Here is a 25,101-nt window from a genome sequence, read left to right as displayed (position 1 = left end):
CTGGCCTCTCCAATCCTTTAGCCCATTCCTTCACCCCTGCAGACTGGGCCCTTCAAGCCAGCTCCACCAACCCACTTCGGGTTGGGTTGGCCTCACCCATCCAACGCTCACCGGAGCCGGTCGCTGAGACAGCTGTGCGCCCGCAAGGCCTCAGTGAAGCTGAGGTGGAAAAATCCGTCCTTGGACATCACGTCTCCCAGAAGCTGCACGGCGGACTGGCTCAGGTTGCTTTCCCAAACGAGGTATTCCTGCGGGCCAATGAAGGCCCAAATCAGGGCCCAGGTAGGCTGCACCTGCCAGTGGTCAGCTCTGTCCCTGCTTCCCTGAGAACCTCTCCCTAGCTGGGTCTCCTGTTTCTATGCCCTGGACCTTAAAGATCTGGTCCCCTCTTGTAATGGATGAGGGAAAAAGAGGTTCAAAAAACGGGCATGTCCAGCCCCAGGGGAAGGGAGCAGTCACACTGGAGCCTCAGATTCCTTACTTCTTTGGGAAAGCCCTGTGGACACCCTCTTTGCCTTCATTTCTGACAGCAAAATCGAAGCCACCACTCACCAGAAGCGTGAGCCTGTCAAATCTCTTCATTGCCTTTCTGCAGCCCAGCACCATGACTTCTTTGAGGGCCTGTCCGGGAATAAGCAGATGGTGCCAGCAGGAAGGGCTGGGTTCCCCTGGTTCTGCCCAAGGCCAGACATCCACCACTCCTTCAAGACCCCCAGGCGTCCACCATCAGCATTGCCCTCCACTGCAACTCAGTTGTCACCATGGGGAGGAGTACTCTTAAGTGTTCATTCCCCTCACCCCTCATTTGTTCAGCCCAGCCTAGGATTGTGTCTGTGCCAGTTGTGCTGTCTTTCTGGATCATTGCTGGCATGGACAGAAGATGAGTCCCCTCTGCCGTCAGCACCAACAAGACATGATGGCTAAGAAGGTGTAATTCCCCAGCCTTTCTCTTGACCACTACCCTCTGGCCTTCTCTTAGCCCGGTGTTCCAGGTTCCCACCAGCTCCTTGGTCAACCTTTCTCAAGGCAGCCCTGGTTCTACATAACAATGGCCAGTGCCTCGGCTGCCCTTAGTGCTCTCCTACTTTCATTGCTGCACTGTGGCTTCCTGCCTCATCTATTCCTGACACAGTGATCACCCTTTTTGGTCTTTCAGTTTCCTACCAGAAGCCTTGCCACTCAGGTCAGATTTCAGCCTTCTCATTTGTCCACCTGCTTTTCACTCCCAACCAGGAACTCCCCACAGAAGGATGTGCCCCTTCACTCTCCACTCGCTCACTCAGCTAGCATTTCCCTAGGCTCCCTGTACTATCAGTGTCAGGTCACAGAGCTTACCAGGACTTGGTGCTCACCCTTGTCCATGGGGGAAATGGACAAGTAAGGGGCTCCTGGAGTTGGTTGTGGCCAGTCCACCCTAAGGGCATCTGGAAGGCCTCCTGAAGGGGAGCTGGCTCTCAAGGGATAGACAGGAGTTCCTTGGTGGGGAAGGAAAGCAGAGCAAGCAAGAGGTGTGGTGGGGGTGCAGGTATGGGATGACAGATGAGCATAGCAGGCTTCAAAGAGCAAAGAGCAGGTGCATCTGGACCACTAGGAGGACTTTGGGGGTAACATAAATTTCTTAGAAAAGAAAAGAAGCAGAGGCTGGAGAGCTGGGGGAAGTAAGGCCATTCAGAGCTGACACCTGAGTCTAGGGACTGTGACTTTGTCCTGGAAGGTCTGAGGAGTCAAAGAGGGCTGTGAGCAGGGTTAGCTCTGAGTGGGAAGACTCTTCTGGTGCAGGAGGCTGGGCAGCCATGGAAGAGACTGGAGTGAGGGTTCAAGGAGAGGATGGGTGTGGGCTTGGGCTTGGGCTTGGGCTGGACACAGAGGTGGGAACATGCAGTGGGGGTAGGAAAGAAGGGAGTGTAGATGATGATGACACCTGTGGGTCTGCCCCATGACTTGGGGCTGGTGGAATCATTGTAAGAAGGAACCTGGGAGTACGAATGGGTTTAGGGAAAGATACTAAGCTCAATACAGCTGAGGGGACATGGCACAGGTCTGGGTTGCAGGAAATAGATTTAGGAAACATCACCTGGGTGATCAGTTTTAGTCAAAGGTATAGAAAGGTGAGGTGGTCCAGTTCAGAGTGCAGTGGGAAGGGAAAGCTTGTCGCAGGGGAGCTAAAGGCAAGAGCCAGAGGCAGGAGATGATTAGGGACCACTGGGAAGGTGGGGCATAGAAGGTCAGGGTGGAGGAGGACATGGGGACACCTACTTTGTGGAGAGCCATCTGGTAGATTTCTTCAGGTGAATGACCCTTCTCCTTGGGGCGCAGGTTGTAACCCAGCTTCTCAGGCATCTTCTCTACCACGTAGTTCCTCAGCTTCATGTCATTCACTTCTGTCCATGTGTTCTCATCATATTGGGTAAATTTTGTCAGATTGAGTCCCAGGCTCTTGCAAAGCTCCTGAAGGATCCTGAGGGTGTGGGAGAGGTTGGGTGAGGGCCAGAGTTGGCAGTCCTAGTGGGGTTTGGAGGAGGGAAGTGTGTATGGATGTGAGGCTGGGGTAGACTTGGGATCATCAGTGCTGGGGATGGGAATTAAATGTGGACAATGTTGAAGGCTGAGGGTGGAACGAGGATGAGGACTGGGTCAGGAGCAGGGATTGTTTTCACTGGGGATGAAGTTGGAGCTCAGATTTGATTTGAGAACAGGAACAGAGTTCAGGATGGATAGAGGTTAGGGATGGGGAAAGGGCCAGAGGCAGTGGCCACGCTTGTGCCTGGGGTCCTGAGGGTGTTGGGAGAGGGAGAACTGGGGAGGCTTGAAGGGGATGGGATGGTACTGGCTTGGGCTAGGGGCTCTGGCTGTATAAGATGACCTAAGTCCTGTAGCAGGTACCACAGCAGGGCTGGTGCCAGGGAACCATGAAGTTAGGAGAAAGATCAAGTTGCAGATTAGATTTAGATCCAATTTGTGTCGGACATCTAGGTGTGAGGGTGAGACACTGGAGTGCTGTGCTCATTGCTAGAGCACTTGCCTAGCATGCATGAGGCTCTGGGTTCCATGAAAACAAATGAAGACACTGGAGCCTAGAACTGGGATAAAATTGGGGTTCTGGTTGTGTCTGGGTACAGAGGTGGGGCTGGGGGCAACCAGATCAGGCCTCACCTGTGGGAGTTGGGCATGCGCATAGCTCCCAGCTCCCCAATCCAGCCTGTCTTCCGGTCCCGGAAGGTAAGGATGCGGCCCCCAATTCTATTATCTGCCTCCAGGATGGTGACCTGAGAGATGAGGGGAAAGTGGGGACCTTCAGTTCCTTCTACTGAGCTTCCCACCTCTGCCAGACCCTCCCTTCCTCCATCCTACAGTGGTGTGATCTAGATCAGAAGATTGCTTTCTTCCTCCTTCCTCTCCCCCTCTTCTTTCCCCATCCCCCAGTACAGGGTACTGAACCCAGAAGTGCTCTACTACTGAGCTACATCCCCAGCCCTTTCTATTTTGAGACAAGGTCTCAGACTTGCAATCCTCCTGGTTGAAAGATTCCTTTCTTTATGGGTGGTGAGAAGAGCTGGGAAGAATAGAAAATGGGCATTTCCATCAGGAAGGCCACTGGCTGGATTGCAGAGGGACTTCCCAGCTTAGGAAAGGAATAGGGTGATTTCCCATATGCATAGAAGTCCCTGGGCTGGCCCATTCTCATTCTTGGATTTCAATAGGGAACACTGTGGTTAGACCTCAGGTGTCACTTGCACTTGGAGTTTCTACCTCTATCAAACACAAATCCCCATCGTGGCTCCCACCTGATATTTAGAGTGATTTAGAGCTGGGTGCAGTGGTACACACCTGTAATCCCAGTGACTCAGGAGGCTGAGGCAGGAAGATTGCAAGTTTGAGGCCAGCCTCAGCAATTTAGCAAGGCCCTAAGAAACTTAGCAAGACCCTATCTCAAAATAAAAGATAAGTAGCTGGGAGTGGTGGCACATGACTTTAATTTCTTTGGTTTGGGAGGCTGAGGCAAGAGGATCACAAGTTCAAAGCCAGGCTCAGCAATTTAGTGAGGCCCTAAGCAACTGAGACTCTGTCTCTAAATAAAATATTAAAAAGGGCTGGGGATGTGGCTTAGTGGTTAAGTGCCCCTGGGTTCAATCCCTAGTACCAAAAAAAACCAAAAAACCAACAACCAAAAGAGTGATTTAAGCAAGGTACAGTGGCTCATGCGTGTAATCCCACTGGCTCGGGAGGCTGAGATAGAATTGCAAGTTCAAAGCCAGCCTCTGCAATGGTGAGGCACTAAGCAACTCAGTGAGACTCTGTCTCTAAAAAATATACAAAAAAGGGCTGGGAATGTGGCTTAGTGGTTGGGTACCCCTGATTTCAGTCTGGCAGCCTCCCTGGACTGGAAAGTACTAGTACGGAAAAAAAAAAAAAAAGAAGAAGAAGAAGAAAAAAAGACTGAGGAGTGGGACTGGGCACGTCAAAGATCTCTCAGGGCAAACATGTTAGAGCAGGGGTTTCAGGAGAAAGGATAGGTCTCTTTCTACCCCCACCACTCTGCCTACGCAGGTCGGATATGGTGTTCTCCACCCAGGACTCCCAGGGAGACTATAAAAAGCACTTCTCACCTTGTGTCCAGCATTGCTGAGCACCTTGGCAGCCACCAGCCCAGCCACGCCAGCACCAACTACAATCACTTTCTGGGGCTTCAAGGTCCGATTGAGGCCCAAGGTCACCACCTTGAGCAGCTGCTCATAGTCAGGATCCTGCATGCATTTCTCAAAGGGGTCCTGGCTGAAGGCCACCTTCCAGTCCAGGGAGGCTGCCAGACTGAGGAGGATTGGCACAAGGGTGAGGAGGCGCAGGGCTGAGAACAGGAGGAAAGGGTCAGTGCACACATGGGGGCAGGATTCTGCCCCGCATGTCCCATGGCCCCTCCCCTGCTTACTTACCCAACTGGGCCATGACTCAGGTGGGAGATGCTGTCTGGGGTGGAGGAAAAGCAGGGGCCACTGTGATCAGAGCCTGTGTTCTCCCAAGCCTGACTGTCTCCCTGTGGAGTGCCTGGCTAAGCCCTTGCCCTGCAGCCGTCTTTCTCTCTGGGCTTGTGTGTCCCCAGACTTGGCCCTCCTTCTCCTGCCTGCCTGCCTCTGCTCTTATCTCCCAGTTTCTGCCCCTCTTTCCCCGCTGTTTCTTCTCTCTGCCCTCCTTCTCTGTCTTCTCATCTGACAGTCTCTTGTTTCTCTTTGTCCTCCCCTCTCTCCCTCTCAGTCCAGGTCTCTGCAGGCTCCTCTCTCCATACCTTGACACCAGCCTCTGTAGCTCTACCTTCAGTTCTCTGAGGACTAGCTGGCTCTGCTGCCCCTCTCTCTTCTTAAACTAGCTGGCCCCACCCTCCCTTTCTTTGGGCTGGGGAAATGAAACTGCTTGTTTGGAATCTCAGATGTCAGAGGCTGCAGGGGCAGCCAAGGGGGAAAGGGGTTGGGAGGAAGTAACTCACTCTATTTTCTGATAAATTGGTATTCAGGTAACCATGCTGAGGGTGGGGACTGCCCCCTGAGCCTGCCCCATCCTGGTTACCAGGTCCCTGTTTCTACTTCCCCTGTGCTCTCTGCTCCTGGACTCTTGGGGCAGGGGGACCAAGGGTTTCTTGTCTTGGGGCTTCATGTGCCTGGGCCAGACCTCTTTTCTCCTGAGTCCTTCCCTCTGTTAGCTATGGCTGTGCCTGCAGGGCCCCTGCTGGCTCCATTTCCCTTCCCATATACCATTCCAGCCTTAATTTCCCCTCTATGGAATGAGAACAGCAGTGTTCTCTCAGGCAGCAGTGCAGTGGGCAGACTGTGGGCTCTAGGTCAGCCTGCCTTGGTCCTGGATCCAGTGCCTGCCACCCTTTGAGCAGGGTCTTGCCCTCTCTTTTTTTTAAACTATTTTTTTAAATATTTATTTTTTAGTTTTTCGGCGGACACAGCATCTTTGTTTTGTAATGTGGTGCTGAGGATCGAACCCGGGCCGCACGCATGCCAGGCAAGCGCGCTACCGCTTGAGCCACATCTCCAGCCCCAAGGGTCTTGCCCTCTCTATGGTCCCTATGTGCTGCTGTCAAGTGGGGGCTGTTACAGTGTAATGGGATGGGGTGCACCCTGGTAAGATCCTATAGACAGCATCTTGATTAGACTAGAACCTGCCCCTCTGGTCAGCTACTGTGGCTGCAGGGACATTGGGGCTTTCTAAGTGGCCACCTAGCAGGTGAATGCTTGCCCCTCCTTTCCATTCCTGCCTTGAGAATTACCATGTACTCCGTGCAGGCCACAGTGTGGGGTGGCACCTTGAAGAAATGGCTTCCAGGAACCTCTACCTTTGTTCTTTGCCACAAGGTCTTCATGTCAGGCAGCAGTGAGACCAGGTGACTTGGAGTCATCTCTGAGCCTCTCTCTTTTTTTCTTTTTTTGGTACTGGGGATTGAACTCAGGGGTACTCGACCACTGAGTCACATCCCCAGCCCTATTTTGTATTTTATTTAGAGACAGGGTCTCACTGACTTGCTTGGCCCCTCATTTTTTTTTTTTTTGCTGAGGCTGGCTTTGAATTCCCAATCTTCCTGCCTCAGCCTCCTGAGCTATTGGGATTACAGGTGTACGCAACCGTGCCTGGTTTATCTCTTGAGTCTCTACACTTAAGTCCCTAAACCAATGGTGAAGAAGCAATCAGGGATTAGAGAGAGGGAGGAGTGGCTGAGGAGAAAAGTCAGAGGCAGCTGGTTCTCTAGCTAGGGTGGGGGCATTACCAAGAAAGGGTAGGCTGGGAAATTCTGCAGTAAATCAAAGGAGGATGTGGTTTGGTGCAGAAGACTGGGTACACAGGAGGACTGGGTGCCTAGGAGTGAGTCAGAGAAACTGATGAAGGGGTTGGGGAGGAGTGACCAAGGGGCAAAATCGGTGAGCTGGACAGATCCTGAATGCTGACAGAAAAAGCTCAAGTCAGGGGCCAGGGTTGTGGCTCACTGGTAGAGTGCTTGCCTAGCCTGTGTGAGGCACTGGGTTTGATCTCTGGTACCACATAAAAATAAATAAAATAAAGGTATTGTGTCCATCACAACTAAGAAAATATTAAAAAAAAAAAAGAAAAAAAAAGCTCAAGTCGGCATGAACAGCAACAAGAGACTAAGGGACCTGTACCACTGCAGTCTCCACTTGGGTTACCCTATGCTCAGGACTTTACATGCACTGTGATCCTTACAAGGCCTGCATTTGACAGATGAGGAAATTGAGGCTCAAACATGGCAAGGAGGACCACAAGGCTCAAAGGGGAAAGACTTGCCCAAGGTTCAACAGTGGGAGCAGTTGCACTGGGGATTCCTCAATCCTTGCTAGCCTGGCTCCTGACCTGAAGACCCTGGGCCTCCATATCTTCATCACATCCTACACCAGTTAAAGGAACTAGGAACCACCATGAAAGGGTGGAGGTGGCAGAGCCAAGGGTTACTAACACACATCAGGGCAGGTGTTTGGGTCCCCAGGGTGGGTGAGTGAACCCCCCTTGTCCTTCTGTAACACTGTAACAGCCCCCACTACTCTGTTCATTGCTCCCCCTTACCTGGCAGAATCTAGGGAGCAGGAGGGGGGCATAAATGGAGGGTAGGGTCCTACCGCATAAAGCATTGTAAATCCTGAGCTACTGATAGCAGCTACTGTTTAGTAGTATTTAACTGTAGGCTAAATACATTTTATAGTGAAGAAAACTGAGGCCCAGCTAAGTCACTAGCTAGAGTGATGAGCCTGCATTTGATGTGTGTGCAGCCTGGCTGCAGGCTTGTGTTCTCAACTGCTTCTGCTATAACAAGCTCAGATTATTATTATTATTTGTTGTTTGGTTCTGGGGATTGAACCCAGGGGCACTTTAACACCTAGCCACATCCACAGCACTTTTTATTTTTTGTATCTTTTTTTTCCCCTAGCCTCATTGGTACTGACAATTGAATCCAGGGGCACTCTACCACTGAACTATATTCTCCTGTCCTATTTATTTATTTATTTAGAGACAAGGCCTTGCTAAGTTGCCGAGGCTGGTCTCAAACTTGCAATCCACCTGCCTCAGCCTCCAAAGCTGCTGGGATTACAGGCATATGCCACCACACCTGGCTCAGATTTATGCGTCAGGGTAGGGTCTCTTTAGTTTGGCACTATTGACATTAGGGGCCAGATAATCTTGGGTGGAGCTGCTTTGTGCACTGCAGGATGTTGATTGGTTCCTCTACCCACTAGATGCTATAGCACCCTATCCTCCACTAAAGTGCAACAACCAAAAATGTCTCTGGACACCAGTAAGTGTTCCCAAGGGAAATGGGTAAAGTGAGGGTGGGATCAGGGAGGTATGGGCCACAAAGAAGAGTAGCAGAGGTTAGGCTTGGTGTCCTAGGTGTGGGCAGGAGACAGGACAGGATGCCCAGAAAGATGGCCAAAGTCAGACAACAGGGTGAGAGGTGGGGTGGTACTGAGAGAGGGCCACACTAATTATCTGTTTGCTTCCTTAGTTTTGGGAAATCCTGGAATTTAAGATGGAATTTCAAGAAAACAACTTTAATCCTTCTAGGTAGAAACGGTCTTTAGGGGGAAAAAGTGCACCAGGTGGTTTAGGTTTACTTCCAGAATCATAATGATAGTTCTAATGGGATTTAGGTCATATCCACAGCAGCCAAAGACCTGGCCCTCGCCCCACTGGAGGTCTCTGTGGCCCAACAGGGCAGGGAATGCTGATAGTGACCATGCAGACATCCCAGGGACTGGGCTACTGCCTGACATTTTGTAAGCTTTTCTCTGAGTCTATCTGAAGACCCTGAGTGGTCAACATTCAAATTTTCCCCAAGCCAGGCAAGGTGGCCCATGCTTGTAATCCCAGCTACTTGGAAGGATAAGGCATGAGGATCCAAGTTTGGGGGCAGCCTAGGTAGCTTAGTGAGGTTGTGTCTCAAAAACAAACAAACAAAGGGATGGGTGTAGCTCAGAGAGCTTGTTTAGCATGCATGAAATCCTGGATTCCTTTCCAGCACTGATAAAGCAACAAAGCACTCCAAAGTCACAGAGGAACAGGGATTACCCAGGGAAAAGTCATGGGTCCAAGCCCTGGATGCAGGGGGCACAGGGAGCAAAGGACAAACTTACCAAAGGCCCCTGATATTTTGCCTGACCCTCAGAAAGGGGTTCTCTTCCCACAGAACCCTCCTGTCCCTCCCTCCCCAGTTTCCAGAACACCCCTGGACCCCAGATGCAGGGGGAGGGGGCACTCACTGCATGGCCGGCTGTGGGGGGCTTTCTCAGTGCCCATGGCCTTTCTGGTTAGCCTGGGACAGAAGTCATCATCAGACATATGCAGAACTGGAACGAATGGCAGTGGCTTTGTCGTGCTGCCCTTGTTGGGTCAGAGATGCCAGGTCCTGGTGTGGGTTAGAGTAGTTGGGAGGCTGTGGGAGGGCAGACTTTCTTTCCTAAAAGTGTGTTATCATGGAAACTTTTCAACATATATAAAAACAGACACACTAGGATGATGAAGCCAAGTGCTTCTACCATCTCATAGCCTTGGTTTCTAATTACATTTTATTCCTTCCCAAACTGGATTATTTTGAAGCAAATCCCAAATGTTGTTTTATAAATAAACACTTCAGGATATTTGTCTAAAACAGGGAAAGGCAAACTTTTCCAGTAAATATTTTAGGTTTTACAGGCCACATTTTTTTTTTTACTTTTAATTTATTTATTTATTCTAATTCACATGTCTCTGTTTCAATGTACCCATATTCAAACCAGTATATAAGTGAGGGTGTGGCTATGTTCCAATAAAGCTTTATTCACAGTAACAGGGCCATAGTTTGCCATTCTCTCATCTAAAAGATAGGAAATTACTTGAGATTGAATCCAAGGGCACTTAACCACTGAACCACATCCCAGCCCTTTAAAAATATTTTATTTAGATCCAGGGTCTCACTGAGTTGCTTAGGGCCTCACTAATTTGTTGAGGATGCCTTTGAACTAGCAATCCTCCTGCCTCAGCTCCCAGAGCCATGGGAATTTCAGGTGTGCACAACCCAACAAGAACTTCCTTTTTTTTTTAAACTATAATACCACTATCACATTTTAAAATGGCAATAATTCTTTAGTATCACTAAACCAATGTTCATATTTTCCCAATTGTCTCACAATTTTTGTTTGAATCAAGATCAAATTGGAGTTCACAAGTACATTTGAGTGATGAGTGTCTGTCACTTTTGGTTTTGTGGATTTGGGTTTTTAGAACCAGGGATTGTGATGGGGTCCTTGGGGACCAGGTGAAGTGCTAGCAAGGCTGTGCAGGTCTGGTTCCAGCCACAGGAAAACCTTTTGGTATTCATGAAGGTTGAGGCAGATGGTGTCTTGAGGTGAAATGGGATTAGGGGTACCCAGATAAGTCACTGAAGAGACCAGGTGTGTAGTGCTGTGGGACAAGTCTGGGGAAGCTCGAGTTATTTTGGCCTATGGGGAATAGGGGGGTTTGCGGGGGCTGGCTGGTGTCCCAGAAGCAGACCTGGCTCCCAGGGTGAGGGATTTCACTCTTGGAGAAATTGCATAGAGGGCCACTGTCCCTGAGGTTATGAGGGCAGACTTAATTTTTTAAAAAATTTTTTGGGTACTAGGGTTTGAACCAACAATCTACATCTCCAGCCACCCCCACCCCCACCCCCACCCCCACCTCTTGTCTTAAATTGGAGACAGGGTCTTACTAAGTTGATGAACTTGCTGGCTTTAACTTGCAATCCTTTTGCCTCAGCTTCCCAAACTGCTGGACATTTTTTTTTTTTTGGTACCTGGGATTGAACCCCGGGGCACTTAACCACTAAGACACATCCCAGTCCTTTTTTATATTTAGAGGCAGGGCCTTGCTGAGTTGCTTAGGGCCTCCCTAACTTGCTGGGGCTGGGTTTGAACTCAAAATTCTCCTGCCTCAGCCTCACGAGCTGCTGGATTTATAGGCAGCATGCACTACCATGACTGGCAAGGGCAGATTTTTTTTTTTTTTTTTAAGTTGGACACAATATCTTTATTCATTTATTTCTGTGTGGTGCTGAGGATCGAACCCAGGGCCTCGCATGTGCTGGGCGAGCACTCTACTGCTGAGCCACAACCCCAGCCCCAGATTTTTTTTTTTTAAAGCTCTTAATTTTTGGGTTCCCTAAAATTTAGAAGCAGTGGCACACTAGAGCTAGCTCCATCAGATTCACAAGAGCTGATTTAAATTTTCAGGGTTTTGTTTTGTAAGTAACTCAAGTCTTAAAAAGATACCTACAATTTAATAAATATTATTATTTTTTGCAGTACCTAGGGATTAAACCCAGGGGCAGTCTACCACTGAACTCCATTCCAGGAAACCCAACTTCCTCCAGAGTTGCTGGGATTACAGGCGTGCACCACCTCTTCATATTTGAGTATGTTTTACCCTATTACACATGCTCATGAAGTGAATGTATTTTCTGAATTGGTGTGTGTCCGCTCTCAAATCTGTGTTCACCAACCTCACGTGGACAGCTAGAAGTCAGCTGTGGTGTGAGGAAACACACCATGCAAACTGGCATCTACTGCCTTTAGGCTTCCCCACTCCCAAGACTTACTGTTAAGACACTATCAGCTTGCCACTGCCAGGGAACCATCTATTCCCAACCTTCCACAGGGGTCCAAGGCTACTCTTCTTCTGGAAACTTATACCCGTTTTAAAAATCTGACCTTTCCCATGCAAGCTGAGTCTGATGGTTTAAGGACATCATCTAGGGGAAGGGTCTGGGCTGTAAGGTGAGGGTCATCCCTAAACAGGGTAAAGGAATGCAGGGAGAGCTTTTGAGAATCACCTTTAAAAGCCTTGGATTCCAAATCTAGTCACCACCTGTTTGTTGTCTTCATAATAGTTAATGAAGAGGAACTTAAGAGGAGGGGCCAAATGCTGGACTGGCAAGGAAGCACATCTGCCTGTTTTCTTCCTGAAAAGGGACAAACTGCAGTTATAATGAAGCCATCATGCTAAGGGAGGCCCCAGTAGAGTGCTAATCCTGTTTGTTCTTGGGGACCCTCCCTGACTCCCCCAGGCCTGCTGGGGCCATTTCCCTATGGATCCAGAGAACTATGCACAGTGATCCATATTTATCTTGCTTGTGTTCTTCAAAGTGGGGTGCCCAAGGTCCTCCAGGGTGTGAGAAGAAAATATTATAACTCCAATTTGTTTTTTTATTTTTTAAATACAAGAAAGCTGAGAGTATAGCTCCACAGTAGTACATGAGGTACAAGGCACAAAATCCCTCCTGCCCGCGCCCGCACTCCCACCTGCACACACACAAAAACCCAACTAGAAAAGTAATTAAGCCTGGGCTGGGGATGTGGCTCAAGCGGTAGCACGCTCGCCTGGCATGCGTGAGGCCCGGGTTCGATCCTCAGCACCACATACCAACAAAAATGTTGTGTCCACCGAGAACTAAAAAATAAATATTAAAAAGTAATTAAGCCTTACCCTTGTTTAATATGCAAGGAAATAAGAATGTTATATATTTTTTTGTACTGGGGGTTAAACCCAGTGGCCCTTTACTACTTCACTCAGTCTTAGCAAAAATTCATTTTGAGATAGGGTCTACTCAGTTGCTTAGCGTCTTTCTAAACTTCTGAGGCTGGCCATGAGCTTGTGATTCTCCTGCCTCAGCCTCCAGAGTTGCTGGGATTACAGGTGTGCGTTACTGGGCCTGGCAGTGATAGGGATATTAAACACACACACATGAAACGTTTGCTCAAAATAGTTTTTTCTCTTCACATCTGAATGGCTCTTGCCAGTGATGGGCAGAGAAACATTGCTCCATTTCCTAACTACATTGCTAGATCAGAACTGGTGTAAAGCACATGCTCCAAAAATGGATAATGAAGGAATGAACACAGTGAAACAAGCAGTTTTTTTTTGTTTGTTTGTTTTGTTTTCTAGGGGAAATTGAGGCCTTCCTTTGGGCAAAGGGATCAGACAGGCAAGAAGGTCCACAGCAGAAAAAGGACCAGTTAGCTGGCAGAGCTTTTAGGGAAAAGCCACAAGGGCAGTCAGGGCTCCTCTCCTCTAGTTCATTCTGCTTCCTCTCCTATGGCTTCTGCTGGAACTAAACTCTTGGTATTTAATTTTTTTTTTAGTTGTTGATGGACTTTATTTATTTATTTATATGCAGTGCTGAGAATTGAACCCAGTGGCTCACATATGTGAGGCAAGCACTCTACCACTGAGCTACAACCCCACGCCTAAACTCTTGTTCTTTAGTGCCAGATAGTCCAAGGAAATAATCACTCATGACCTCAACTTTGGAAAACTTCTGGAAACTGGGCCATAAATCTCCAAAATATGTGGCCCAGCTTAGTGTTGAACAGACTCAGGAAAGCCAAAGGGCCAGATTCTCCATAGCCCAGAAGAATGAGACTCAAGTACTTGAGATCACTTGAGCCCATGGGGGTCTGGAGGGCTGAGGCAATGAGGCTTTACCTGCAAAGTGCCTTCCCATACAAACCCACACTCTAGAGCTTCACCTCTTCACCACTGAAGCATAACCTTAATCCCAAAGCTGGCCCTGTGACAGAGAGGAATGCAGTCTATGATGTCACTATGATATTTACAACCGCTGGGGTGGTGTCTTACATATGGTGGCGGATGACAGCACACACACATTATTTCAAGACAGGATTCTATAGAAAATATGGACCCTGCCTTGGTGCTGCTCTTCCACCTCTAGTAACTGTCCCACCAGAAGAAAGCCTGTCTTGAACATGTGTTGCTTCCTCACCATAGGTCCAATCACATATTGATTGGTGTCTATAAACAGTGTAGTTTTGCTTGTTTCTGCTTTTCAAACTGAAAAGCAACTCTCTCCTAATATTTACCCAAACAGCAGGTTTTATTTCACAATACACTTTATTTAGGAAAGCAACATACCATCACAGGTATTTCAAAGAATGCAGCAAAGTACAAAGACAAGATATGAAAGACAACTGGAATACAACCAACTAACTGGCTTTGGCCTTCAAGACACTGGATCTTACCATGACTAAGTTAACTTTGGCAATGGGAAGAGAGCAGAACCAAGTCTGTGGCTGCCTCTGGCAACTCAGGCCATATTACACATTAACAGGTACTTTTGTAGAGTAACATGCTGAGTTTTACCTTCATTGTTTATTGAACATGTGACAGGACTGTGATGGGGACACAAAGGGGAATGACAGTCAGTCTCTGCCCACAGGAGCTCACAATCTAATGGTGAGATAGAGAAGCACACAGTCAACACAATACTGTGTGAAGTGCTAGTTCAGTGTCCTAAGGGGACCCCAGGATGGTTACCTAACCCAGCTTTGCACAATCAAGAGGTTTCCAGGAGGTAGCAAGCCTAAGGCAAGTCCTGGAGGATGAACATGTATATTAACCAGGCAAAGGGAGGCCTCTGGGTGTGAATTCTGACCTTTTGTCATCCCTTGTGGACCCTGAGGGACCATCTCCTCCTCTGAAACTCTCTATCCCATTGTCAGTTCCATTTTTTTGTTTTGGTGGTTAATTTTCATGAGCATACGTCTTGCACTCCAAGACCAGGCTGCCATCTCCTCAAATGACAGGGAGTAACCTTAGTCTTTTTTCAGCACACTCAAGACTGAGTTGGACAGAGTGGCTGCCAAACACAAACCCTGGATAGGGAATAGATTGTTCTTCAGTGAATGAGCATTTCTCCATCACTTGGCTGGAACAAGAAGGAAGAGGTGGGTGGTTGTAGTAGGTGAGAGGGGCCAAAGATACAAATATAACACAAAAACCACCCACTATGTTGCTGCCTGGACCAGAGGACTCAGAATATTTCCTATTTGCTAATGGGAAAAGTCCAACCACAGAACCATTCTCTCAACAGCATAGTAATTTGAAAGAAAGTTATTTCACTGAAACCCAACATGACCCCCACCCCACTGCCCCAAATCCATGGCCCTGAAGAGGCCTGCATTCAATCAAAGGTGATTCGGAAGCTGCGCTCCTGCTCCTTGCGACGCCCTTCGCACACTTTGGTCACTTCTTCCACCTTCCTCTGCAGCAGGGCTGAATTCTGGTCAATCCACTGCAGAGAGTCCATGTGTGCATTGAGGATCTTGCAGATCTGCTGTAGAGGGTCACTGGTGTCGGCAGGGCCTCCAGATGTGTTCAGGTGCTCGATGATATCCTTGAGGTCCTGGGCCATACGTTTCAGCTGTGCATCAATGTTCTCAGCCAACTTGTAGGTCTTCTCACGCTCCTCGTCAGCATGCTGCAGGTAGATGGTCCCGCTCTGTTCCTTGACTGACTCCTCCAGTGGGCTCAGCAGGTCTTCCAGCTCCTTCTGTTGCGATAGGATGAAGTCAAGCTCTTGGTCCAGCCGCTTCTGATCCAGCTTCACCTTCTCCACTTCCCGGTGCAGGCTGGTGATCTTCTCCCCATTTTCAATCAGGGTGCGGTCCCAGGCATTGACCTGGGTGGCCTGCTGAAGGAAGTGCCGTTCCTGGTCCTCCAGTTCCAGGCTCCACTTGTTGATCAAGCTCTCCAGCTGCGCATAGGTCATCACAGGACAGGTGGCTGCTCCAGCAGCTGTACTGGTGCCAGGTGGAGCTGTCACAGCAGCTGGTACATTGCTGGGGATCCCACTTGGCACCAGTGGTTTTAAACTCAAGGCAAAGCCAGTAGAAGTGGTGGTAGTGGTGGTGGTACTGGAAGAGGATGTTGCTGTGGAGGCACCAGAAGCTGCTCCAGGAGCCTTTAAGCTAAACCCCAGTGTACCAGCTCCAGGAGCTCCGGCAGTGGTTGCTGGGGCACAGAGGGAGAGCCCTGTGGTGCTGGATGAAGTGGGAGCAGTTGCTATTGAGGCAAAGAGAGTAGGCCCTGTACTGGTGGTGGCAGCAGTGGGTGTGGGAGCAGCTGGCTGTGTGGTCCCTGCTCCAGTGGTTGCTGGTGCTGCTGGAGTGAAGGGTAATCCAGACAGTGCGGTGGGCTGGGCAGAACTGCCAACAGAGCCAATGTTGAAACCAGAGGTTCCAGTCTGGGATGTGCTTCCACCAGTGAAGGAGAACCCTCCAGATGTGGTAGATGGGGCTGCAGAGGTGGTAGAGGAGCCAAACACAAAACCAGTGGGTGCTGCCCCCTGGCTGGAGGTAACAGTGCTTGATATGGCATTGGTAAGGGTGCTGCTGCCAAGCCAAAAGCCACTGGGGTTCCCTGTGGCTGGGCTGGTAGTTGTATTGCTCAAATTTAGCTTTGGAGCATTGATTCCTAAGGAAAAGCCAGTTCCTCCAGAGGCAGGAGTTGTTCCAAATGTGAACCCTGAGGACTGTGTTGCTGGAGCTTGGGTAGTGAGTGAGAACAGACCAGTTGAAGGGGTGGTTGTAGTTGGCTGTGAGGAAGTCCCAAAGTTAAACCCTCCAGTGCCCGAAGCAGAGAAAGAAAACCCCGTTGCAGGGGTGGTTGTTACTGTCTTTGCAGTGCCAAATGTGAACCCGCCTGTAGGAGCCCCAGTGCCTCCAAAATTAAACCCGCTCATGACTCCAGACTCTGGTGGCAGCAGCTACTCCAGCTTCCAAGCAAATCCAACAGCGTCTGCAACCTTGGGGAAGATTTTTAAAGCAGAGGAAGCAACATGATCAGATGGCAGTTATGAAAAGGCAACCTCAATGGCATGATGGAGCATGCTTGGTTTGGAGGGTGGTGGGGCTAGACAATTACAAAATAGGCAGCAACCCTTCCTCTTCCTTCTGTATAACCCTAACTAGACTCTGCTAAACTAGCAAAGGAAGCACTAATCCATGCTCCAAGAGTTCAGGTGCTACAAGCTATGTGTGTCTGGGTAGTGTGCAAACATGTTCAGGACAGTGGGAGCCTTCTACTGTAGGGACAAAGTGGGAGACCGACCCTCAAGTGAACTCAGCCCCCATGAGGAGGTCCAAATGGAGGCACTTCCAGTGAATGAAACTAGAAGGATACAAAATAACACCTTTGGGACCTGTTCCCAGGGTGGGACTCAGTGAGGTTCTCCTGTTGGCTATAAACAGAGCATTTGGGAACTGATCTGGCTCATGCTGCTGACAGGTTGGCTCTGGCACATCCCTCACAACTTCAGGGGACATAGGGCAGGCTGGAGCCTATGTCATTCTTGGATGGGTGTGAGACCTGAATGCTTGATCAGGGCACTAAATGCCTTTGGATGTGGTGACTGACTCAGGAATAAAGTGAGATGTGGTCAGCCAATCTAGGGTTTTCCACCAGGCTAAAAGGCAATAACTTCTTTTATTTGCAGATGTAGCCACAGTGGGTATGTATCCAGGCTTTCCCCTGGGCATCTTCTTAGCCATCTGCAGTGGGAAACAATGAGTTGCCAACAGAGTGATGGGTTTGGGGAGAGAGAAGGGAGAAGGATAAAGAACAACCCAGAAGCTCCCAGGGCCAGAACATCTCCATTCACTTTATTTTGGTACAGGATTGTTTACCACTGAGCTACACACCCAGCCCTTTTTATTTTGAGACAGAATCTTAATAGGTTACTGAGGATCTCACTAAGATATTAATGGCCTCCAACTTGTGATCCTTCTGCCTCAACCTCCTAAGTAGCTGGGATCACAGATATGTGCCACATGACCTTCAGGCCTTGGTTTTTGAAAGAACCAAATTACAGAGTATGAATTCATTATAAGGAACTAGTGGACTCACACAGCCAATTTTTATAATCACAATCTGAATGGGATATACTGAGTTAATGAATTAAACAAGCCATCCTAGGCTGGCTTTCTGTCATATTGTGCCTCAAAGATGATGGGGAAGGGGACCCTAGACCAGGTAGGAGGGGACCACAGCCTAGTTAGAGGCAGCATGTGTAAATCACACAGGCCTGGTGTCAAGGCATAAGAGTATAATCTTTCCAGGTAGGCAGTAAGTAAGGACCCCTAATTGGTTTCCAATAGAGTTTGGTGTGGGAGACAGTAAAATGACCCTCCAATGTGTCCACTGGGAGTACATCACCATACACAGTAAAAGGGACTACGTAGATATGATTTAGAATCTTGTAATGGGGCCTGGCATGGCAATACATGAGGCAGAAGGATCACAAGTTTGAGGCTAGCTTCCAACTTAGCAAGACCTTAAGCAACTTAGTGAGATCTTATCTCAAAAATTGGTTTCAATCAATCCCCAGTACAACAACAAAAATGACCAAAAAACCAAACCAAAACAAAACACACACACACACACACACAAAAAAAAAATCTTGTAATGGGGAAATTATTCTGGATATCCAGACGGCCCAAACGTAACCACATGTGATACTATAAGATAGATGCAGAGGGAAATTTGATGGGAATAGAGAAGGCCATGTGATGATGGAAGCAGAGATTGAACTGATGTGCTTTAAATCAAAAATGGAGAAAGGGGTCCCTGACCAAAGGAAAAGCAGGGAAACAGTTTCTCCTCTGCAGCCTCTAGAAGAACCAGGCCTGTCAATACTTTGATTTGGCCCTATAAACTTAACTTCGGACTTCTGACCTGCAGAACTGTACAAGAACCAATGTGTGTTCAAGCCACTAAGTTTATGGTAATTTGTGAGAGCAGTCAAAGGAAACGAATATGGTTCTGAAGTAGAAGATGCCTGGTAGATCCGAGGTGGGACTCAAGTCACTCTCCTGTCCTTGGATAACAAGGTTCAGCAAACCTCTGAGCTCAGTTCTCTCCTCAGGAAAAATGGGGTACCATCTGGGGTACAGCCAACATAGGAAGGGTACAAGCCAGGGTGCTCACTATCACTGTGGCCACAAGGCAAAAACAAAACTGCATTTTCACATTGTGGATACCTCTGGAAGATGGTGAGAAAAGGGACTGGGAGGTACCGTAAACACCAGCTGTGAAGTTCTTCCGTAAAAGATCCTGGGTGTGGCTGACCTCAAGTTTAGTATGAATTCACAGTTTGTTAACACCATTCAGTGCATCCTTGGGCAACAAATGTCAATTCTTAGAGCTTTCTGGGGCAGCTGACTCCAACTCTAACAACTTTGTGTAGTTAGCACTATGCTATACTTTCCTCACCAAGACTCTCAGCTAACTTTATAACTGTCATGGGAGGTAGGTCAGAATTTTGGCCCTTGTGCAGTTAGGGGAAATGGGTTGTCAATTCTTTTTTAAAATATTTATTTAGTTGTAGATAAACACAAAGTACCTCTTTATTTTTATGTGGTGCTGGGGAACCCAGTGCCTCACACATGCAAGGCAAGCACTTACCACTGAGCTACATCCTCAGCCCCAGGGCTGACAATTCTTATACTACAGTGGGCCACATACCTCACACTCCTCTATTCCTACTCCATCATATGGCTCCATAGGCAAACACCCCTGCTTCCATCTCACCCTCATATTCTTGTTTTCCCTTCAGCGAAAACAGCTGAGGTAGTGCAGCTCCAGGATACTTTCTGCTTTCAGGCACAAAGTCAGTCTTCAGATGCAAAGAAAAGACCAAGGCTTGGATTCTGTGTATGCTACTTACTAGTTCTTCCAAAGCTTTCTATGCCTTAGTTTCCCCTATAGGTAACAAAAGCAATCTCCACACTCCGTAAAGAACAAACAAGGTCACAACTGAGAAGGGTCTACTTCTTCTTTCCTCTCCAAGACAGCTCTCATTTCTGGATGTGTTAACTGGGAATCTCTTCCTACCTTAAGTCACAAGAAACCTCCTACAGCTGTCCTCATCCCTTTTACTGTATCCTTTGCTTTCCTCATAATCCCCTATTTTTTCCATACAGCCATGTGGGAGATGTCCCCACTGTCACCATGCTGGATTGGCCTGGTCTAAGCCAGTAGATCTCAACTGGCTGCCCAGTGGCACTACCTGGGAGCACTCAAAACATGCAAAACTGCCAGGTCAAAGGTCAACTCTCTGGAGGTGGAATCCTGGCCTTGTCATTTTTACAAAGCTATCCTAGGAAATTCTGTAAAAGATTCCTTCATGCTGGGCACGATGATGCATGCCTGTAATCCTAGTGGCTCAAGAGGAGGCAGAAGGATACCAAGTTCAAGGCCAGCCTCAGCAACTTAACAAGACCATCTCAAAAAATAAAAAAAGGTAGGGCTGGAGATATAGCTCAGGTGATAGAGTGCTTGCCTTGCATGCACAAGGCAGGCCATGGGTTCAATCTCCAGCACCACAAAATAAATAAGTTTAATTAAATTAAATAAAAATGGGGAAAAAAAAAAAAAAGCTGGGATGTGGCTCCATGGTTAAGTGCCCCTGGGTTCTTTATCTGGTATTCCCCCGCCCTCCCCATAAAAAGTCCCTTTATTCTCCAGAGGCCATGGCAGATGTCTCAGCTCCCAGACCTTCTTGTGTAAGACCACACTGAGCCACCTTGAGTTGGGTTTGTTATTAGAAGCCAAAAATAGCTGACTGGCTAACTTATGTCTCAGTTCTCAAGAACTCAGTTTGAGAGAGCTTTTGCTATTAATAAGTTGAAGCTAAATTTTTCAAAAGAATATTTATAAAAAGTTCTTAACTACTATTAAAAGACTGCAAGAGCCGGGTGCAGTCGTGCACGTCTGTAATCCCAGCAGCCGGGGAGGCTGAGGCAGAAGGATCATGAGTTCAAGGCCAGTCTCAGCAACTTAGTGAGACCCCATCCCTAAATAAAATATAAAAAAGGGCTGGGGATGTGGCTCAGTGGTTGAGTGCCCCTGGGTTCAATGCCTGGTACCAACAAAACAAGACTATAATCCCAATGAAGCAGGAGACTGAGGCAGAAGGATCAAAAGAGTTTGAGGCAGCCTAGGCAACTTAATACAACTGTCTTGAACAAAACAAAAAAAGGCGGCTAGGATGTAGTTCAGGGTTAAAACACCCAGTACTATGAAGAGGAAAACAACAAAAAAACAATCTTAGTAGACTACAAGAGGAAAAAACTTGTGGGCTTGACTGGTGTAATGGATCACCACTAATTAAGTGCTCCATCAGTTTTCCAACAATATAGGAGCCAGGATCTATTCCTGTGGTGCACACATGCTGATCCAACCCTGTTCTACATGCTTCTGACAGATTATTATTCACTCCTGAAAGCAAACTTCAGGGTAGGTCCATCTTGTCAATAAGGACTATGAGGGCCAGAGTTGTGAGCTAAGCCATGGCTCCTGCGATCAAGGTGGTCAAGAGATATGTCAAATGTGAGCTTCAGGACCAGGTTCCAGGTGGGGACAGGGCTGGGGCACATGTCACAGGAACAAGGAAGAGGCTCTTACCCTGGCCTGGGTTCCAGGGAGTGTTGAAAGAATCAGGGTTGTCAGGGCCAACCAGGAGCTGGGTAGGGAGGGGAGGTCATCCAGGTCAGGGAAGATCCTGTGTAAACACAACAGAGCCTGAAACAGCAGGTGTTTCTGGGGTGTGAAGGGATCTGGGGTGGCAAGAGGGGCAGTGGATGTGCAGTGAAGGGTTGACTTGGCAGGTGTGAGCTGTGCAGACCGTAAATATTCTAAGTAGACTTGCTCTTGCCTAGCTCCTAGGAGAGAACCTCTAAGACCCTGGAAAACAGAAAGTGTCTTGATTCCCCTGTGGCCTTAGGCCATTCCAGGTAGTCCACACCAACAATGATTTATAGTGGACATTGAGCACTGAATATCTAAATTTATCCATAAAGATATTGTAGGGACAAATGCATGGAGTACTGCATACATGGCATATGTTAAGGGCGTCTGAGTGGCAGGCCATTCCCTTTGTGCTAGGCGTGTGAGAGGCAGGCACAGCCCTGGGTGTGAGGCCATGTGTTGTAATCCCTGTGCTTGCTCCATGGCCCACTCCTTGATTGGTCGCTGCAAGGACAGTTAGCAGAAATTGTATTGGTGGCTGCCTGTAATCTGCTTAGCTACTGCCTGAGTATATATGGAAACTGTGCAATAAAATCAAACCTGCTTCCTGCTTGGTCTCCGAAGGTCTTGAATATTGACTCCATAGCCACACTCTCATCTACCCTGTTCTGTGGGCCTCCTCATTGGACGAGACAGCACCCATGCAAGATATTCCTTGCCAGTGGAACTGATCCCCCACAGAACTTTAGATACCAAGGTTCAGGTGAGCTTCCCTGGTTAACACTACAAACAGTCCCTTATTTACAATGGTTCTACTTAAAACTTGCCCTTTTTATTTTTTATTTTGAGACAGGGTCTCACTAAGTTATTGAGGGCTTAGCTGAGTTGCTGAGCATGGCCTTGAACTTGTGATCCTCTGGCCTCAACCTCCTCAGTTGCTAGGATTACAGGCCTGCACCACCATGCCTAGTTCAACTTACAACTTCTTTTGACTTTGCAATGGTGTAAAAGTGATATGAATTCAACATAAACTATACTTAAACTTTTGCTCTTTTCCCAGGCTGGTGACACATGGAATGATCCTCTCTTGAGATGCTAGACAGCAGCCAACCAGGGGTTGCTTGCAGCCAACCCTTCAATCATGACAGTAATCTGAAGTGTGCAGTGCAGCTAAACCAGCTTGTTCAGGTTAGGCATACTTCATCCATTTTCAACTTATGATGGATTTTCTCAGGACACAGCATCATGTTAAGTCAAACAGCACCTGTACTCCACATGTGCTGCCACATGTTGTTGTCGGGAGCACTAAATGCTGTCCATGAACTCCAAAAGGAGCAACACCTGGAAGCTTGTGCTTTACACCTATGCACCTCTCCCCTTGGCTGATTTTAGTTTGTGGCCTCTTGCTGTAAAAAACTGGCCACAAGTATAACAGCTTTGCTGAGCTTGGTGAATTGTAGTGAATCACTGAGCCTGAGGGTGGTCTTGAGGACATACAGTTACACAAGATGTGGTAGGAGAAATCAGCAGAGTCACAAATATTAGTCTGGTAACTTAAACTTTTTGTTGAGGGAGCCACAGGGACTGTAAGGGGTAGGGGTTATTATGGCCAGAAATTAGGGAGCACTAGATTAAGGCAAGGGCAATGGTCTGGCTGAGAGCTCAAAGTCTGACCTGGGACTCTTTAAGAACAGAGGTGAGAGAATCACAATTTGAAAAATGTGCACAATGTGACTTTGATAAACAAAGTCACTGACAGCCAAGACTTAGAGAGTTTCTCACAAATGCAAGCTAGCTTGAACTCTGACACAGGCATTTCCATTTTTACCATCAGGGAGAATTTTCCTAAGAGAAGCCAAGGGTGCCAGAGGAAGCAAAGAGGAACCCAAACTAAGGAAGTGGTGCATCTCCTGGTAAAGCGGAAGGGTATGCTTGCAACAGGTGCTCAGGGCTGGATGGCACAGCTGAAGCAACCTGTGGCTCACCTGGTTTACTGGTCCTCTTGCCACTCCTCATATATCTGTTCTTGTGTTTCAGAACATTCCTACCATCTGGGAGCTGAGGAAAGACCCACCTGGGATTGTGACCTACAGATTCATCCCACCCCCCAGCTTGGGAACCATGGTTCTCTTCTGTCATTGCCAACCATCACTCAGTTCTACTAACTCACCTCCATCTTAAGTTGTTTTGCCACTCCAACTTAACTTTACCTGAATTGTTTACTTTAATAATTCACTCAGTACTACCCTGAGTAAGGTGATGACAACACAGAGGGGAATAAAGGTTTGTTCCTGCAAGGCACAGTGGCGCACAACCATAATTCCAGCAACTTGGGAGGCTGAAGCAGGAGGTGCCCAAGTTCAAGGCCAAGCCTCAGCAACTTAGCAAGGCCTTATCTCTAAAAAGGGCTGAGTATGTTGCTCAGTGGTTAAGCCCAGCTGCTGGGTTCAATCCCCACTACCAAAAAAATAATAAAATAAAAATTGTGGAAGAGTAATCCTAACTACTGAGAAGGCTGAGACAGAAGGATGACAAGTTTGAGGCCAGTCTGGACAACTTAGTGAGACCCGGTCTCAAAATGAAAAATAAACACTCACTCACTCTTGGGCATCACCTTCCCTCACTTGCCCTACCACATTGGTGATGGGCCTGCACCTTTGCTACCTGTGTTTCTGAAGGGATTACCTGTCCAAAATCCCATCTTTTGTCCATTTGAGCATATTCACTGGGCAGCACATCACCAGCCAGCAAACCCAGCATGTCAAATAGGACTTGCTATCCATTTATCATAAATATCCTTTGAATGAGCTTCTCCCTCTCCCTCCTGTCAAAGAAAACCCTAGAAGCCTCAAGGAACAGATCAACTCAGAGCCTGATTTCAAGAATGGAAACCAACTGATGAACAAGAAGCACCTTATTAAGACCTCAGCCAAAGCAGAGGTGCCAATGCTCTGGAAGAGAAAGCAATGCAGAGGAAAGGCAGGCATTGCCGGGCAGGTTCTGCAGTAGAAAGGCCTGTGCGGCTAGACCAGAGCATGAGTGTGGGTGGTAGTAGGTCACAAGAGGGTTCCACCAGGCAGACTCATCCTGGTTGCTGACAGGAGATCCTAGTGGCTTAGGCTGTGTTTCATCTTTTTTCTCCAGAATGAATCACAGGAATCTTTAGAGCATGTTCAGACACTTACCATTGAAACGTTAGTGTTCCTGCATGTTACCTACCATAGAGACCTTACCATATCTGCCCCATTTCTCAACCACCTCAATGACACACTGATGGGCTTTAAAAATGACAAACTTGATCTTTTCTGTTCCTAAGTATGATGATTGAGTGTTCACACGTTCTGTGAGATGTATCTTCTACTAAACCTTGCATAACATGCACACATTACCTAACATATAAAATTAAAACAAACAAAAAAACTACTCTGTTAATTCTATGAGCAGGTCCTCATAATTCTATGAAGAAAAGGTACAAAAAGGAATACTCTGGTTCTCTGTCCCAAGCCACTTAGCTTTCGCTCCTGGAGACCAGTTGTTTTCTGTGCTTCTTTCTAGAGGTTTTCTGTACACTCAAGCAAATTCACAATTTGTAGTCTGTTTGTATCTAAGAAACAGCATCCTAGATGCACTGTTATTTTTTTCATTTAATTTATCTTAGCAGGCCTGTTCTCCCCATTGGGTAGAAAAGGAAATCGAGTTTCTCAGAGAGGCACTGACCTGTCTGAGGCTCCCAAACTATGTCTGTCATCTGCTGCATAGGGT

At 47.8% G+C, this 25,101-nt stretch overlaps 2 protein-coding genes and 1 long non-coding RNA gene across 15 annotated transcripts in view; 1 reads left to right on the top strand and 2 right to left on the bottom strand.

Moving 5' to 3' along the window:
- Positions 1 to 25,101, bottom strand: part of IL4I1 (interleukin 4 induced 1) — a 38,796-nt gene that overhangs the window by 1,642 nt on the left and 12,053 nt on the right. For 2 of the 11 annotated variants that reach the window (XM_081274553.1, XM_081274552.1), the window contains exons 2-7: positions 9,264 to 9,409; positions 4,608 to 4,846; positions 3,154 to 3,266; positions 2,257 to 2,458; positions 553 to 621; positions 112 to 248 (exon numbers count right to left, since the gene is read on the bottom strand). In XM_081274553.1, coding sequence (XP_081130679.1) covers positions 112 to 248; positions 553 to 621; positions 2,257 to 2,458; positions 3,154 to 3,266; positions 4,608 to 4,846; positions 9,264 to 9,342 — 839 coding nt within the window. In that variant the 5' untranslated portion in view covers positions 9,343 to 9,409. Of the gene's footprint in view, positions 1 to 111; positions 249 to 552; positions 622 to 2,256; positions 2,459 to 3,153; positions 3,267 to 4,607; positions 4,847 to 4,931; positions 5,352 to 9,263; positions 9,461 to 11,848; positions 11,978 to 21,276; positions 21,375 to 25,101 lie in introns of those variants that run through there. The other 9 variants (XM_081274546.1, XM_081274547.1, XM_081274549.1 and 6 more) reach the window with 8 other exon arrangements.
- NUP62 (nucleoporin 62) overlaps positions 12,098 to 25,101 on the bottom strand; it is a 25,059-nt gene continuing 12,055 nt past the window's right edge. Inside the window, exons 2-3 of one of the 3 annotated variants that reach the window (XR_014019679.1) lie at positions 12,502 to 16,618; positions 12,098 to 12,362 (exon numbers count right to left, since the gene is read on the bottom strand). Coding sequence is in view for 2 of the 3 variants with exons in the window: in XM_081274566.1 (XP_081130692.1) it covers positions 14,996 to 16,555 (1,560 nt within the window). In the remaining variant the exon portion in view is untranslated. Of the gene's footprint in view, positions 12,363 to 12,488; positions 16,619 to 21,276; positions 21,374 to 25,101 lie in introns of those variants that run through there. The other 2 variants (XM_081274566.1, XM_081274565.1) reach the window with 2 other exon arrangements.
- On the top strand, positions 21,382 to 23,796 carry LOC308637776. The gene is made up of 2 exons (XR_014019682.1): positions 21,382 to 22,527; positions 23,174 to 23,796. It is a non-coding gene; the product is annotated as an uncharacterized lncRNA (long non-coding RNA).

Source organism: Spermophilus citellus, assembly GCF_964194105.1.
Source record: "Spermophilus citellus genome assembly, chromosome: 18".
Lineage (NCBI taxonomy): Eukaryota > Metazoa > Chordata > Mammalia > Rodentia > Sciuridae > Spermophilus > Spermophilus citellus.
Note: the sequence above shows the minus strand (reverse complement) of the source record. Positions and strands in the feature narration are given on the sequence as shown.